Source organism: Myiozetetes cayanensis, unplaced genomic scaffold, assembly GCF_022539395.1.
Source record: "Myiozetetes cayanensis isolate MyiCay16 unplaced genomic scaffold, myiCay2020 scf4, whole genome shotgun sequence".
NCBI classification, from domain to species: Eukaryota; Metazoa; Chordata; class Aves; order Passeriformes; family Tyrannidae; genus Myiozetetes; species Myiozetetes cayanensis.
The window spans coordinates 28,969,283-28,987,968 of NW_026087631.1; the positions used below are offsets into that span (position 1 = coordinate 28,969,283).

An 18,686-nucleotide genomic window follows, 5' to 3' on the forward strand; every position below is an offset into this window, starting at 1 on the left:
TGCAACATAGAGTCTGCTTATGTGTCTAAAACTGCATAGTCCTTTAGAATGCATGGATGTGATAAAACTCCATCCTACCATTCTTTGACTCCTGCAGGATCAAACTTGCTGCTGTACTGACCACAATTTAGGCACTAGAGCCAAAATGTGACAAGATGACACCACTACTTCTTTAAAAATAACGACAAAAAAAAAGGTCTATCTAGCAAGAGAATATTTGCACACTGCTTTGTCCTTACTCTGAAAACTACTGATGTTTACAGAAGGAGCACAAAGGGTAAATCATCATGGTGCCCCAAAAGACACGTCTGTGGAAAGCTGCTGGTGATTTTTATTCACTGATCACCTCCTCCTACACATAGTTTCCTCATTTTTAATTGTTTATTTATCCATGACAGAACCTATCTACTTACATGCAATACAGATTTATTATGACCCCAATAACACACTATTATATTAATATCCTTCAACCTACTGCTGTGGCATATTTACCATGGTACAATATCCAAGACATCATGCCCTGCCTTACCTCTGTGGGCCATTTTCCTCCCACGGAGCACTTGATTTACTTCTTTGGGTTTCTGGACTGTTTTCATTTTTCATCTTTTTAAAGCTAAATAAAAGTACATATATGTATATATATTTAAAACCCACAACATAGAATCACATTTTCTTTCACACTGATCTCTTAAAAATTAATTTTAAAGGCATACTGTCATTACAGAGACCCACCCTGTCATTTAGTTATTTGTCTGCTGTGTGAAAGAGAACAACTGCTATGTTGAAAAATGTCTCCTAGAAAGAAAGATCATAAGAGGAAAAAAAAAACAAACCAAAAAATCAGCTCTACAAGTTCATAATTATGGTGGCACTGAGTCAGAAAAATCGTCAGTCTTGTCTCAGAATAAAGAACAGACATTTAGGCAAGAAGTCTGACAATAGGGTGAACACACAATATTCTCTCACAGTCTTCCATAATATGCAGTTAATAGATTATTGAATCAGAGGCTTTATCTACTTTTTATTTCACATAACTGTTGATGAAACCTTCTTCCATGAATTTACTTAAACACCCTCTTGAATATTTTTTTAATCTTTGGCATAAATAGTGCCTGGTGGAAGAATGCTGCAGTATTTAATTGTGGCATAAACAGTTATTTAATTTTATTTCAGATCTTCCACCTGGCTCAAATCTTCTATCCTGTGTCGCTCACTGTTTCTGTGATTATAGAAAGAGGGGAAAAAAAAAAAAAAAGCAGCCCTATGAATGATAATTCCACAATCACAAATTGAACACCATATTTCTTTAATATACATTTTTAACAACTGTCTAATCTCTTTTCCAAGTGAAAGAATCACAGATTACTTCACCTCTCCCAATACAGGAGTCACCACATACCTCTGATTATCCTTATTCATATTTCTCTACCATTTTTCCAGATCTACAGTACCTACTTTACAAAGGGAGCAATAAAGGCATGGGGTAGTAACTATTAAAAAAATGACAGACCACAAGTTCATAGGTTCACTTAGTATCATATTCTTCTCATTCCCTCCCCAGTAAAGGCTTATGTCTTCTTTTAGCTATAACTAATGGTGTGAAAGAGCTGATTTCACTGACTGCTGAAAGGTGAAGTACCAGGACAGTCAAGGTAGTCACCAGCTTGATAGATTTATCAGTCTTTGTAACCAATCTCTCATACCTATAGGAGACGGGGGTGAAAACAGCAAGATGCTCCAATTCTTCCTGTACTCTCATAATTCTCCCAGTGTCCAGTTTTATAGCTTCTAACCCATTAATGCTCCCAGATGGACTGCCACTTCAAATGCTGGAGAATGGCTTTTAGCTGAAGCATGCTTTTGCACCCATGTCCTTACCAATGGCCAGGTATGGTTTTCCAGCATCACCATCTCTCTTTCTACAAGAACAAGCAGTTCACCTGATACAGAACTGGGCAGCCACACTGATTTTCACTAAGGTCTTCAGGAATTATTACTGACATCCTCCCAGTACAATCATTAATACATCGTATCTTTATAAAGTGCAACTCAAGCAGAATAAATAAAAGATTTACAGTTGCTTATCAAGAGAAGGATATAAGCTGGAGTTCTTTGCCCAGAGCAGGAGGTGACAGACTCAGCATTATGAAGGAATCATGGCTACTTAACTCACTAATCCACTTCTAACCTTAGCCTTTGGTTACTACAGGTCATTGAGTTAATCATTTAATTCTCACATAGTGAACAAAATGCAAAGCTACAGTAAGTCAGCAGGAAAAGAAATTAAATTACACCTTATCAAGTAAATCATTTTCTTAATACTGCATCCACTAATTATTGACTCATAGGTGCCTACAGTCTGTTCCCAGGCTCAGAAATATGTGCTTACTACAGACAAAGCAAGTAACTCAGGGAAATATGTCTCAATCCTATATTGCAAAAAGCAATTGATTTTGCACAGCATGAACTGCTGAACAATACTTATACTGAACTCAAAGAAATGTGAACACTCTTTTCAAATCTTAAAAAAGCAAGAGAGAGAAATTACCTGGGGGGTGAATATACTGCATTAAATTCCTGGGCCGTTATTCCTTTGGAGCAGACACATGCTTTATAGATACAAAGCTAGAGCACGACAGCTCTTCAGATACAAGTATTATCTCCAGGGATACAATTGCAAGAGATACTGAGTTCACTCAAAGTACCTGAAAAGGTTAGGATCTGAATTTCATGTGAGATTACTGTTGTTGGGCCTTTTTTATGGTTAACTTTGAATTTATACAATTTATGCATATGCAAACAACATACCTCAACAGTGAATGAGATACAGTTTAACTATGAAAACTCAGCTTGTGAGAGCTGATGAAAAATGTTTTGCAAACATGACTGACAATTAATGCAAGAATTACAAAGGATGGAGCAAACTACCTAATTTGCTTCACAAATTTTGGGTGCCAACTGTCACATATACTAAGCCTGGCAAACCTGAAAGGTGTTTTACATGGGCAGGCAGAGATACAGAGAAAAACAAATTAAATTCTAAAGGAAAAACATCTTCCAACACTTTTATTTTTTTGGTGCAACTGACTAACACTGTTAAAAACCATGACTCAGTAAGAATCTGCCTATGAATTGCTTTTAAACTGTCATGGTAAGAAACTAACTCAGAAACCTTAAAGCTTCCATGTTGAGAGCCCCTTATTTTGTTTCTTCCTCTATAGGCTGCCTCCCATTTCTTTTTAAAAGTTCATTGCTAAAAATTCATACAGAGCATTTGGAGCACAAGCTGTAGTGAAGGGTTCTCACGCCTCCCGATACGGCCATCTCTGTACTATGGAATAATGGCACTGCTTGCTTTTTATCTTTCAGTCTCGTAATAAATCCCAGAAGAGAATGTTGGGGCTGTCAGGATCCTTTGGATGTAATCTGGTCCAACTGCCTGCTCCAGCAGGGCCACACAGATTCAGTTGTCCAAGACTATTCCCAGACAACTGTTGAATTTTCTCCAAGGATGGAGATTCCACCACATCTCTGGGCAGCCTGTGCCAGCACTTAGTCATCTTCATATAGAAAAAAGTGTTTTCTGATGTTCAGAGGGAACCTCCTATGTTTCAGTTTCTGCCCATCACCTCTGGTTTTGTTACTGGGTACCACTGGAAAGAGACTGGCTCTGTCCTCTTTGTGCCATCTCTTTATTTATATACCTATATATTCTTTTCTGCTTAGTGGCCTCCCTTCAGCATGAAAATACTAAACTTTCTTTTAGCCTGTCATCATTAACATATATCATAACATATGATCATGATTTTCTAAGAATATTGGATCAAATTTTCCTCAAAATGAGGAAGCAATTAAACTCAGCTCTTCTACTGGAGGTCAACTGTACTAAATGTTAGGCAATTGGAAACACTATTCACTAAGTATTTTGCAGTAAATATTTTAGACCCCTCTTCATAGGTCAGCCCAGATACCTAGCATGTGAAGCCTGTACCTTCATTGAAGAGACAAGGCCAGAGTTACTAAGTTTAAAAAAAAAAAACAAAAATAAAACAAAAAAAAAACCAGACAAAACCCAACAAACAAAAAACAACCAAACAAATAAACAAACCTGTCAGGGTTACTGAGGATGCAGAGACAGACATTCAGGTAACTAAATAAAAAAGTGAGGTGCTGAGTTTTTGACTCATTCTTTTGTTAGATCGCTCTTTTTTTGATTCAGGCAAACATATCCCATGTAAAATTAATGGTGGGGATATAAACCCCTTTCTGAAACTGAGCTTTACATCTTGCTTTCAAATATGCTTAATTACTAGAGATGTGGACTTAAGCACCAATAAGTAGACACAGCAGACAACAGAAATTTAGAGCCCTGGCAATTCTCTACTTCTATGGATCAGGCAGAAACACTCATGAGTTTTGTAGGAATTGAACAGTGTAATGGGTAATCACCTGCCATATTAACAGCCTTGCTGGAGGAGAGCCCATGCTCAGCTCCTCACCGCCCACACATCCCAAGCATAGCTTGCCTAGTTCAGGGACAGAAGATCCCTGCCCTGAGGGCTCTGACAGCCAGCCCACAGATCCCAGGGGAGAGACTAGTAGGACTTCACAGGACTATCCTGACCAGTGCCCTTTGGGTCATTAACAGTTTTTTCCTATTTAACCTGGAACTGTCTGCCTTCCCATTAACTTGTGCTGATTTATGGTTTCCAAACCCTGTGTCTCTTGAAATCCCTGTTCCACATTCATCAGAAGATCAGGGTTTTATAAAATCAATTACTGGGCAACACTTTCTGACCTTTGACAGCAGATCATACGGTACTGAACTCAAGGGCAGGATAAACTGTTACTAATTATTACTATTGTTCCTCTATCCAACGCAATATTCAGTCCCTTAAGAGCTGTAAGGAAATGCTGGTATACATACCTTTTCACTGGAGAAGGTGCAATAATTTTGGTGGTTCCTTCATTTTCCCCATTTGTTGTAATCTGGCTCATGTTTTTAGAACCTGAAAAAAAGAATCAAAAAGAGAACAGTCCTGTAGCATAAATGCTTGCACATCTATTCAGCGTAATCACATATTGAACACAGGGCAGCATGAGAAATAAAATGACACACAAGCTATCTGGGGTATGCTCTACTTGCTAAGGGTGTATAAGGATCACACTTTTGTGTCTCATTCTTAATTTTAGTGTACCAGATCACAAGAAAGTTTAACATGGGGTGCATTCATTACTCTTCCACATAAGACAAAGTGTGAAGATGTTGTTCTCAAAGGGATATCATGCCACAGTCAACAGAAGGGAATTTCCTGCTCAGTCATCAACAGTGAGAAGGTGTGAAGAGAGTATAGGTTTGTTCCTACTGGTGCTATGATGTCACTTCCCACTAATTCTTCCTCTGACCTCTAAAAACAGAAGAATGTCTATGGCCAAAAATCACAATCACAAATAAATAAATATAAAGCAGATAAGAACAGGAAGCAGAAACGTCCAACCTTTAAGGAAGGTACTGATAGAGAAATGAAAATGGATTAGGTCTAAGTGTTAAAATACAAGGATATCTCAGGACTTCTCACCATATTTTTTCCATCCAGATACATTTAGCTTGCCCTTCCCAGGCAATCAAATACCCACACAATCAAATAAAATAACCCCTTATATTAGTGTGGGCCACAAAAGTACTGAAATCAGCAAAGATATGACGTTTTCAAACAAAAGAATTAATTTGCATACATCAGCTTTTAAAGCAGCCAGCACTGGTGAGTCCTCAAAAAAGAAACACATGCTTCTCGTTGTTGATTTCTATTCTATTATTTTAATAAGTATTTACTTGAAGGAAAACCTAAGACAACTTACCAGTGACTATCGCACACTGGCACAATCTATCCAGAAATACAAATTTGAGATATACAAATTTGATAATACAAATGAGACAAGATCTCATATTAGCTGTGTTTGATATCACTGTTACCCACAACAAGGACCTTGGATTTGATTTTTTTTTTTTAAACAAGAAAGCTCTTGCTGTACAATTCTTTTGTACTAATAACAAGCTTGATCAGGAGCTTTCTGTCCACACTTACGGTATGTACCACCTGGTGTACCTTTTACTAACTACAGTACTGTTCTACCAACCTGTGTATGATATAGATTATTTAATTTAAAAGAATAGACTCCATAAAAACTGTCCAAACACTAACACCATGGGAACAACTTATCTATATCACTGTTTCTTGCATGCTGAGGTAATAGCCCTCTCCAAAATACCTTAGATAGCCAGAAATCTCAAACATCTCATTTGTAGCAGGTTCTCCTGGTTGTTTACCTTTGGTCAGATAAGGTACTCTCAGCATTGTCTGCACTGAACTTTCCCAGTAAGCTGAATGCACACACTTCAGTTCCCTTTTACAGCCACCTTGGTGCCGATTTCTGCATTCAATTCAAGCAGACTATTACATTTTAAAAAAGTCAAGGGTCCAAAACCATAGCAGTCAGTCAAACTAGTTAGCTTGTCATGCCTGTTTCTTATCAACTAAAGCCATTTCACTGACGTTATCTGGAAGTAGTGTTTGTATTTAAACCTGGTCATGAGAGCAGAGGATGGTGTGATCAAATGGAAAACATGCAGTAAGAGCTCATGCTTTACACCATGTGCTACTAAGAGCCTGTAAAGATGAATGGACTTCCACAGCCTACTCTGTGATAATGTTTATTTTTCATGTCAGTTTCCAAGCCTGTAGCCTTAAGGGTGTGTATATCTCACACCCTATACATGAAATGCAGAAGTTGTCGCATCCATCGTTTTATAAAACCAGGGATTTAAATTAAAGCTTTAAAGTGTAAAGCTCAAAGTTAATAAATAAGCAAATAGATTAAACCATCTCAAGATGCATTTCCTAAAAATTTAACTTTCAAACCCAATCTCACAATTTTCTGGGAAAAGATTTATGACTGTGCCAGACCAACAGTTCTAGCTACCATGACTGAAGCTAGTGAAGCAGGGTAATGACAGGAATCTGTAGCAGTATGTGTGTTAGTCAGAGCAGGGACTGTGACTGCCTGTGATTGCTTGGGAATTATTATAATACAGACAGTACTGTAATTGTAATACCCACACCCAATTCTCCACCTGGCTTTTAAATCAGAGTGGCAGCACTTTTTTACACCAGTTTATACAGATATCCAGAGTATAGGGCAGGGACAAATCAAGTCCTCAGCTACCAAACAACAACAAACCCTAAACAATGTTTTCCACTGCTGAATAAACTCAGCCCTGTGGCAATAGGTCTGGCCACATCAGTGTTTGTCCTGAGAGGATGTTCCCAAGGAGTTTTCATGTCCAGCATTCAGCCAAAACAATAATGAATGCTTTCACCCTATGCACTGTCAGGAAAGCTGAACACTATCAGCCTTGCCCTAAGAGGGTAAGGCAGAATAATGAGAGAACCTGTTTGAGTTCGTGATTTGCAATTACAGCAAAATGCAGATGTAATTCTCTTTCAGATGAAACAAGGAGAAAAGTAAATGAAGCAAGTTACACATATTTCACTTATATGACTTTACAGAACAAAACAAAAAACCCTTCCCTAACTGAACGCCAACTTGAACATCAGCCTGAACATACAGCAAAAAAACCCCTATGCATTAATATAAAAACATACTATGAAACTGATATAAAAGCATAGCCATTGAAGTTTCCTGATCTGATTTTTCAACTAACCCTAGAGCAACTAAGATATGAAACGTATTAAGAAAGTGACAGAATGGAGGTTACTGCATTTTAAACCACTGTTACCTGGATTCTAGGAAAATAATCTGCCATGCTAAAGCCAAACTGTCTGCACTGTCTATCCTATCAGGGGAAGCAATCAATAGCACTGGCTTTTATACAAGAAAGATAGTTTTTCTCTGTTCACAGTATTCAATCCTTCTGTTAAAGCCAAATATTTTTACTGAAAATACAAATAATATTTTCTATCATCACCTTGTCACCTACTCCAGCTCTTAACCCAGGGTTCACCAAGTGGCTGCAGTCCTAATGAGTTTAGCGTACTTTAATGGACCAAAGAGACAAGGAAACTTTATTGCTTAGCTCTGCAAAAGATAGCTAAGCCTCAACCTTCAGGTGACAGAAAGAATATAAACAAAACCCACATCCCATATAATTGTTTATAACAGCAGAACGTGTATACCAAAAGAAAGAAGGGAACAGATTTCAGTGAGATGCCAGAGGCTGGAGGCTTTAGCACTTCACACACATTTATACGATGGAGGCAGAGCCAGTTGCATATATTACAGTCATGCATTTGTTCTAATTATCCCCAAAAACAGTGCAGTGGCTAGTCCCATTACTGGTATCAACAGACAAAAAAAACCCCAACCAAAACAAGAAAGGCTAATTGAACTGGCTGCAGAATGGAAACCTTTGATATACTTTATCTTGCAGTCTTAAGAAGAGAGAAAAAAAGTCAAGAGGCAAGTGAGGAAAGATGCTGAGCTCAGAGAAGGTGAAAGAAAGAGCTATCTGTAAGTTGTTACTGGATATTGGGGAAAAAAAAAAGGAATCCTGACTTTCATTCCATAAAACTAAATTATAAGCCATGTCCAGTTGGATCCTAATTTAAATGACATTTCACAGAAAATACCTCAAGAAATACACAATACATACAAAATTAAAATCACCCTGTTTAAAATGTTGAACAAGGCATATTTAATCCTTTTACCCCATACAGGAAAAGAAACATCAAGAACAAATGACTAACCATCAACAATACCCCTCTGCAGAGCCTCATTATGCAAAAGGGATATTTATTTTAAAAAGAAAGGTCATATTATTCTCTCAAGCATTTCAGTCAGGGAAATTTCTACGTATTTCATGTAACTTACTACACACCAGGGTAGTTTCCAAGATAAAAATTAGTCTGTAAAATAAAATCTACATTGGGTTAATGTATTTAAGCAAGGGATGTTTAAAATATATCAAACAGTCTTGATTTATTGTGTGAAATGGACTTTGCTATATCCAAAAACAGTTTTCGGTGAAAAGGGAAGGATTTATCCTGGTGACATGCAATAGATTGTCACGTTTTCTGACATAGGGAGGAGAAGTAGCATTAGTCTTCATTCAGCTTCTGAAAGCCTGTTTAAATGGAGAAAGAGTATTCATTGTGTATCACTGTGAATAGCCAAGGACAAAATGGAAAAGTAAAGATGACAAAATATGCTTATTTATAAGGAAAGAGGGAATTTAAACGACATAGCTCTGTTCCCTTAGCCCATATTTTGAGTGGGAAATGAAACAAATTTATTTAACAGTAATATCATTTGAGATAATGCACCTGCCTTAGTGGAAAATAACTGCACACGTGGAACAAATGGCTAACCAATTAAGTGTAACTAAAAGCAAAACATCCAGATGGGTAATAGAGATTACACGACTACATATAAGTAAAATGGTGACAAAGCAGTTGTTTTAAAAGGAAACAAAACATTTAAATCCACCAGAAGAGCAAACGCAGAATTCTGCATCATGTTACATCAGCAGAAGAGGCTACAGGAAGGTTTCAGTTTTCCTCACAATTCCAGTCAAAGAGACTGAAAAAAAAAATGAACAAGCACAACACACACAAAAGCACAGAGCCACACCCTTGCAGCAACACAGAGTGACTTTTGCTGCTTGTGCTAAGGCAATCATTATTTCAATTTAGGGACTAAGTTTTACCTGACAACTTTACCTCTCAATAGATAAAGTTTCCACATAACAGAACTGAGGACTAACGGGTGGGAAATGCTGTTTGGCTTGAACTCCTACCCAAAGAATGGGACAGTCCAGCTGAACAAAAGTTGAAGTCACTAAGTTCAAGAGTGTATGGCTTCTTGAACTCTCAGACACCCACTTACATTGACAGACACAACAAAAAGATAACAGAATCAAAATGCAAAACAGTCCGTCTCCTTTTACACTAAACTAAATAAAATAAAATTTAAAAATAAAAATGTTGTAAACTGCTTCTATTTTCCAAGGACTATACTTTTAGTTATCTTACATATCAAGACCCACTGCAGCTAAAAGGCAGAACACACCAGTTTTGTTTTTGAGTCAAAAGACAGCATCCAGAATAAACATGGGAGGTTTCCAGAGGTGTATGTCTATTCTCTATTCAAAAATAGGTTCTCAAATGTTTATAGGGGCATATTAATCCATTAAAAAAGAGAAATATCTTTGATATTTTAAAGCCCAGACAAGTTTTTTCTCAAACAGCTAAGACACACACACACACACACTTAACTCCATGCACAAGTTCAACAGAAATGCAAGTGCCTTCTGTCATAGATGAAGCTGAGCATACCCAGGTAATCACATGCAGAACTGGAGCTTGACATCTCTATTATTAAATTCCAGGAAACATCCATTATTCTAGGCATGACTCCTGTGATCCATGCTTAATCTTACACACTTCCTCTAACACCTGTAAAAATTTCTAGCTTCCCCTGACATCTTTAGCATGCAGAATAGATTTCCAGCTGAGAGATCTGAAACATGTTAAAATTGCCAAGGGCATGGGCACTAACTTCTGTTCCCCTTAATACGAAAGTAAAGGGATACTGCTTTTGAACTGAGGACACACAAGAGAGACTCCTCGGGTCAAGCAATCTAAATAATGGGATACCAACCAAGACACACAGGTATAAAATTCTTTTGCGAGAGACATGTCTACTGAAAAGAAACATGTTCTCACTGCCTGTTTTCAAACTTCCCCTTCAGACTTTACATTAGGCCTACACACATGGGGTTTTATCATCTTTAAGCCACAGCAACTGGAGTTTTTATAACCCGTTAGGTTTAGATAAAAACACTGACCTAAGGCAAAAGACACAGTCCATTCTGAGAGATCAGTGACGATGCTGCAGCAGTTCTGAATAAATTGTAGAAGATAAAATGAACCCAAGATGAAATAAGACATCTCCCCACAGGCTGAGCAAACAAGGGCTTACCTGTCTGTTGAGTTCTTTTGGGGTAAGTCTTGCTGCGACTTCTTTCAATGCTCTGGTCCGGCCGCGGAAGCTGCACTGAGGGGTCTCTGGTCATTCGCAAAGATGTTTTGCCACTTGAAAACACAAAGTCATGGGAAAACATTTGGAAAAGTTATCAAAGAAACAGAGGATCTTTAGACTGAAAAAAAGCTGTATGGGGTTTGGGTAGCATGTTTTGTTAGCTATTCACTTCTCATCCCAACTTCGATTCTGCTGAGTAGCACTACCCTGAATTTTGGGTTGAATCAGTTGTTGGCAAAATCAAGACACTGGACCAACCTCTTCCATATTTTGCATTTTCAAGAGGAACTAAGGCACTAAAACAAAATGTTGGCTTGTTAGGAGTAGGTCAAGATAGCATGAGCTCGTCTAACTCAGAATATTCTAACATATGACTTCCTTAAGTAATTTAATTTCTTCCTGAATTCTTTCTGTAAGTTTTCACCTCAGGAAAACATATTTAATATTGTCCAGTTCCAGCCAATAAGGGGATACTTCTCTGCCATGTGGAATGACAACCTCAAAGATTGCAAAACAAACTGTTACAAAGGGTTCTCACTAGCTCAGATCCAAACTATAATAAATTGAGTAAAAGTCCTGATTCCCATCTACAGTAAGGTTCCTCTTCATTGGACAACTTAAATAAGCTATTAAGTTTAAATACACTATTTTATGCTCATTTTAATGTTCCTCTCCATGTAACTAAGTAGAATATAGTGTTCATCAAAAAAATGTAAAATAGGCCTCATATTCCTCCCCAAAACTTCATGTTTGCTTCTGGAAACTTACTACACAAGAGAAGTAAGTTTTACAATTAACTCAGTTGACATCTGCAGTTTCATGATTATGAAGTAACAGGTACTGTACTAGAAAGCACCAAGCAGCTATATAGGTTTTACATATGGAGACTTCCTGAGTTATGTGAATAGACTCCATTAAATACTGATTGTATTTTCACCAATAGCCTTACACATGTAGTAAGCACTGCAGAAATTTTATCTTCTCAAAATTGTAAAAGAATTTAAGGACAAAAATTCCTGAATTCTAACACTACATCACAGTAATGCTTTTTTTCTTTTTGTATTCATTTTAATGGATGCTCCCAAGTCAGCCAGAAGGCACTTCTGCTCAATTTCTAAGTTTCACAACCATGACAGTCCCACAAATAGCAGATGCAGTTTTAACAAAACATCTGGGAACAGGATCTTCCTCTCCCCCTAATACTTCCAAAGTATCTGATCTTAAGACAAGGAAATTGCTTTCCTGAAAACTGTCTGCCACATAAGGAGAAATACCTAGAAGATTAAAAAAACACCCCCACCCCCCAAAAAACAACCAACCAAACAAATAAAAAAAACCAAATCACAACAAACAACAATAGCAGCAACAAAGAAAACAAAAACACAAACAAAACCAACCAAAAAGAAACAAAAACAAACAAAACAAACAGAGAAACAAAACAAACAAACACACACACAAAAAACCCCAAAACCTAAAAGACCAGCCAAAAGATAATATTATGGTCCCCACACATACACAGACAAATGGTGGGATTATGGTTTCTGCTTTAAACTAATGATGTGTACAGATACACAACAATGTCACTGCTTTGGGTGCTACAACAGAGTCCAAAGGCAGAGGGAAGACAGTCAAAGCTAACGGATATGCAAAGCAAAGAGAAGATTCTCAGGGAACATGAAAATGCTGTAACTACTGAATTCTAAGAAAAGAGTTCATGTCAATTACCAATTGATCATCACTATTTATCATTAACAACCTGCATTTACTAGAACACCCACTCAGGTCAGGAGGGCTCCACAAGAAATCACTGAAGCAATACAGGGAAGATTTCATACTAGAAGGGAAATAAATACTTTAATGTTTTCTAGATAAAACTAAGATTATAAACACATCTGTCAGTAATGCCCATCAAACCAACACGGCAAGCCATATCACAGGCCACCCTGGAAACTTAAAAAAATAAGATTAACTTAAGTGCACCACCAACAGCAATAGCTCATAGCTAAATGCTTCATGGCATGTGTTTTTTTTAACTGATTGGAAAGTTCTTGTCAGTTCAAAGCTTTCTCCTCCCTAGCCCCAGTGCCCTGCTCCAATCTGCTGAAATGGTCCAACAGAGAAAGTTCATCTGCAGTACCCCCATGAACTCCTATCCACTGTTACAAATGACGTAATGCAGGTTAGGATCCAACTAAGAAACCCAAAAGGCTGTATAACCATTTCCCTGTTATGTGCAGTAAAGAGAAGCTGGATCATGCCAGATAATGTGATGACCCAAAGAGTCTGGATTACGGAATACATATAGTGTTCCTTTCTGAAGATCAGATTCAGTCACATGAGCTCAGACTCAGAAGTGGCACTACAAGCAATATCTTACATCCAAGAGTAACAACTGAGTTTGAATTCTGATTGACTGAGAGCAAGTGTAATAGAGCTACTATTATACACAGCTATTACTACCTACCACAGATTCTAACTGCAATCCAGGAGCTGCTGGAGAAACTGGGGATTATGGTTTCCGTGTTTTCACAAAAGTATTCCTAAGAGGCAGTGGCAAAGATCTGTCTAACTAATGATTATCAGCCTTACTCATTATGATCCATGTATTTCATCTATGTATTTCTTGAGTGATGGTGGAAACAGTGCTCCCTATTTACTCTTAGGCTGAGTGTATGCATTCAGCGTCTTTCATGGCTTATAGCCTTGAACATTCATCCAACTTTGCCACCTATTCCACTCAAAAAAGATATACCCTTGTTTTGGTATTCCCCACTTGTCAGAAAACCCCTAACTTCATGACTTAAAGCAGTGATTTTAAGCACTGCCAAGGCTGCTCTCACTTTGACTACAGATGTTAACCAGTTCTGGGGATCTGGAGAATGAGAAGAAACTTACATTTGTCCCCATACTGCCAGACTCCAAAGGAGAGTCTGGTAAAATGGCCCTGATTCATGCTTTGTCTTCAGAACTGTTTTGGATCATAATCTGGGTGGGGTTTTCTTTCGTTGGAAGGAAAGAGGAGAAAAGAATGAATGAAGAAGAAATGAATTGAAGTTTAAACAATTACATAAATTCACCTGTACCGATGCTTATAACCTAGGGATCCAAACTTGCTGACTTTTCTTGACAGAGAGTTTGATTCATTCTCTGGCACTCTGTGTAGTTAGAAAAATAAAACAACAGAGTAAGTCACATAGCTGGGTCTCAGTTATGGATCCTTTCCCAAGTCAAGAAAAGAGAACACAGACTTTTGCCTCAAAAAAAAATTTTTATTCTGCCAGTTCCTCTTCATCTCTACCTCCAGACAGACTCTTATGGGCTGAGAGTCTCCCAAAGCCATCTGTTTATCCCTTCCTCTTTTGACTACATACCTTTTTATTTCAGGGTCAAGTGTAAACTGCTGGCACCAGCAGCCTTTCACTTAATATTTCACAGAAGCAGGAAAACCCACCACGCCACAGTAGCGAGACTGAAGGAGGGATTCAGAGCTTATTCCTTTACAGCACTGCAAAAGTCAGCCCCAAGCACACCATCAACTGGTTCCTAATTAGACACTGCACGTTTATCTTGGTGGTTTTTTGCAACAGTAAAATAAAGTGCTTTGAGATGTGCACTATTGGGAACATTTTATATACTCCAATAAGTAAGCAAAACATTATGGAAATTCAATGAGTTTCTATGAAAAAAACACCAAAAAACAAACAAACAAACAAAACTCCCAAACCAAACCAAAACCAACCAATAAAACAAAATTCTGCGCACTGTAGGAAATAATAGTGTCTGAAATCCAAGGGCCTCACTCAAGCCAATGATGCAACAGAAAATTTGATGGATGAAATCTGAATATCTATAGGGCAGCTTAAATCCTGTCATATTTGTAGACACTTCTATTAAAGCCTGATCTATGCAACCTGAAATATTGTTTTGAAAAAATTGATAAGATAAAAGAAACCACCAAACTACTCTATTTTAAAATCACTGTTTCACATCATTGTAAGAGAAGGGAAGGCATTGGTTTTTAACAGTATTCTGTAACCAAGAGTAAAAACGTGTTTCCATACAGCAAGCCTGTGTTACAACACTCTGTAGGTATAACAAGGTTCCCATTCAGTGCAGTGGCCCTAAGGAAACCACAGTTTCTGTATCACTCACCTGAAAAATGTATGATGCTCTACACAGCATTTCCAGAGATGTTTGCAGGTGACCTTGTTACGTGCTTCAAAAAAGAAGGAAGTTTCATTGCACTGAAAACAAAACAAAACAAAACAATCAGTATTCTTATGAGGGATTCTGCCAGTGAAGTGAATCTCATCTGCTGAACAAAATAATCAACCATATTCTACCAATCCACATAAGAAAAGAAAACAGTGTGATGAAAAGGAGGTTGTATAATTCTGTAGAATTCTTTCTGTAAAAGAGGTTTTTGAAAAACAGAAGAGAAAGGAGATTCTAGAAACACTTCTGTTCCTTCATTTGCAGACTCAACTTTTTTCCTAATTAAAACACACAAGTGTTTTTTTTTCAAAAATTATGATTCTGATGTTTTCTGAAACTGCAGCTCAGATGTCATTCAAAAATATTCTCTTTAACAGTTTACAAAAGGGCAAGAATAAGTGAAAGAAACACAGAAACTCAAGATTTATGATAAACTAATATGAAGCAAAACCACAGAAAATTCACAAAACAAATATGTAGGAAGAACCAAGGTAACCTGAGGGGGGGGAAGAGAGGAATGGAAGTTTATTTTAAAAAATCTAATCTCAGAATAATTAAAAAATGCTAGGAAAAATGTTAAAGTCATAAAATCCACCTTAAAATCTCTTAAGGGAAAAAAAATATTCCAAGCTCAAAACCTAATCTCTGGGAACTGCCAGAGAAAAGAGAAGTGAAACACATCTAAACTACAAAACACTTCCAACAGAAAAGATGAAGGAACAGACACGTCAGACTGCTTGTTTTCAACAGGCTAAACACAAAAACCAACAAATATGTTCACAAAAAATACTCTTTCATATATTTGTCACCCGGTAAACTCAAGTGCTCAGTTTTGTATCTGTGACTTGCACAAAAACTGAGTAGTCCCAGTCAGGTCGGTGTGAGTCCTCAGCGTGGTACAACACCACCATCTGCAACAAAACTGAGCGGTATGATTCATACCACTGTCAGCAGCTGATTTTAGGAAATCTGTGCCCTTGCATTAGTTGTACTTTTGCAGTGCCATGCATATGTAAGCAGTTCTGGTAGGTTTCTCCCACTCCTCACTTAATGAGGTATGGTGAGCTACAAGCACCTTGCAAACTGTGAACTAATTCAGTATGTTCTCTAGAGTTCAAAGTTTCACCTATAATTAAAAAAGCCCAATTATATCTCTATTAAAAGCTGTCAGGTAGCCTCACAAATTCACAAATTACCCTCCTCAAGCAGTCTTTCCTTCATCTTGAAATGAATAACAGTAAAAAAGACAGAATTTTGCACCTGTGGTTAGAATAATTGAGATTTCATTCACTGACCAAAGAAAAACAACAACAACAACAACAACAACACGCTAATTGAAAACATACACACGAGCTTAGTTTCTCCCATGCGTTTTTTTAATTAAATGGCTGGCTGGAACAGTCCCACAGAATAACCAAGGAACAAAAATCATCCTCTAGTCTCTCCTCAAAAGCATATTTTCTTCTGCAGAGCATCACATGAAGAAAGAGGAGTACAGGGAGTACAGTATAACATATGACCACTGAGAATGCTGAAAACCAGGATTCAACTGATACTGTTATGCATATTATATAATGATTCTGTAGTACACTACTCCCATAAATACATTCCTACAGTTCCTCTAACAAATTCAGTTTTGATAGGGGTCATTATCTCTCATTTGAAGGAACCGAACAGTTTAACTTAGAGCAAATATAAGTTTAATTCATAAAAAGTGTAACTCAAGATTCCTGAAGATCTTGAAGATTTTTGAGGAGAGAAGTAAGTTACTTCAATAGTAACCATATTGCTCTTGTTTCTCTGACAACAAGAAACAAGAGTCTGCCCACTGAAAGGTCATAATGCATTTTTACATTTTAAAACTTTTAAAGAAAACATGTCAAGAGTTACTTTGCATTTGCATATCTTAAAATAGCAGAAAAGTAGCTTCAGATTTCATGATCTGATTTACATTACAATTTCTATACCAGACTGTCATCTGATGTGATTTCATATAAACATCTGCAGTCATCTTCTAAAGAATAGTAACAAGTCAGGCCTGTAGTATTGCAAACTTTATGCAATATGATGAGTCAATTTAGCTTCTGTTAGGAAAAAAACGCAGTAACTCACTTTTAATATGCATGATCTTCCCCCTCCTTCATCCACTCCTAAATTTTACTTTTAGGCAAAGAATCCTCTGCTGTATTTAAATTTATTTAATTTTATAATCTCAGAGGAGAGAGTTTCTGGGATGTCAGAGGGCAGAGTAAAGCCGGGGTGATTTTTTTTTTTTTAAGATAATTTTTCGAAGAAAGCATTTTTGCCATAGCTTACTATTAGACCAGTTTGAAAGCCACTGGCATTCAGTGAAAGATTCCCATCGTGGAAAAGATTCTACTTGTCCAAGAAAAAATCTTGATGATTAACTACATGCTGAAACATAGAAATTTAGTATTCAGCAATCAAAGGCACTCAGGGAAAAAGCATAACCCTACAGATCCAATTTATCAAAAAGTTACAGAATTCAGATACGGAAAGGACACAAATCACCTTATTTGTGAAGAATTCAATAAGTCACTGCAACTAAGTCCAACCCAACAGCACATCTACATTTGGGACTTCGTTTACTTTTTAAGACTATTTAAGGTTTGCAAGAGTACTGCCATTACCCTCACAATTTATAAATGCATATAAAAAAATTAGGTAGTACTGAAAACAGTAATATCTTTCAGGTTTAACCTCTCTCCTCTAAGAGAAAAAATTGATTTGGACAGGTAAAGCAAGGATAAACTCACCTGTTAAGACCATGAACTTTTGTTTTAAATAAAAGGCAACATTTTTAGCATTTGGAATATTGTGGTTTCCTACACATAGTGAGTGTTAGCTGGTTTTTTTTCTTACTATTCCCATATATCTGAACCAAAAGACATAAAGACCTGTTATACTTCTACTAATGAGTTATAGGAGATGACAATTCTAAACTCATTCAGTGTTGCTTGATGCCTCACAAACTTCCACAGGCTACTCCTCTGGTTGCATTCAGAGTGACCAATGTACTAAAGGTGAGGCATTGTAAACCATGAAACCTCACTGCTTCCAGAGCAATCCTGGTCATCTGCACACTCTAGAGATCTCCTCTCTCCTTTGAACCATCTTGGTGTTTGACTATTCTTTCAGGAAGCCCATTATGCTCATCAAACAAGGAGAAAACAACTTATTTTTGTATGGTTATTTTCGATCCTATCTGTGACTTGCACAAGCAAAGGAGTGGGCAGGACAATGGGGTCAGAGGCTGCAAAAAGACAGGCACAATCCTTGCAGCAGTATCCAGCTGTTGAGCTGTTTGACTCACCTCCTCCTAATTCTGAAAAGGGCACACACTAAAAAAATCCGAGGAAAACATAAAACATTCCTCTCCTTTTAGATGCTTT

The 18,686-nt window shown here is 37.3% G+C and overlaps 1 protein-coding gene across 8 annotated transcripts in view; it reads right to left on the reverse strand.

The window, feature by feature from the left end:
• EPB41L4A (erythrocyte membrane protein band 4.1 like 4A) overlaps window positions 1-18,686 on the reverse strand; it is a 124,023-nt gene that overhangs the window by 26,648 nt on the left and 78,689 nt on the right. For 7 of the 8 annotated variants that reach the window (XM_050328395.1, XM_050328392.1, XM_050328391.1 and 4 more), the window contains 5 exons: window positions 15,211-15,302; window positions 14,136-14,213; window positions 10,999-11,111; window positions 4,928-5,009; window positions 530-613 (listed from right to left, as the gene is read on the reverse strand). In XM_050328395.1, the coding sequence (XP_050184352.1) occupies window positions 530-613; window positions 4,928-5,009; window positions 10,999-11,111; window positions 14,136-14,213; window positions 15,211-15,302 (449 nt within the window). The remainder of the gene's footprint in view (window positions 1-529; window positions 614-4,927; window positions 5,010-10,998; window positions 11,112-14,135; window positions 14,214-15,210; window positions 15,303-18,686) is intronic. The other variant, XM_050328396.1, reaches the window with a different exon arrangement.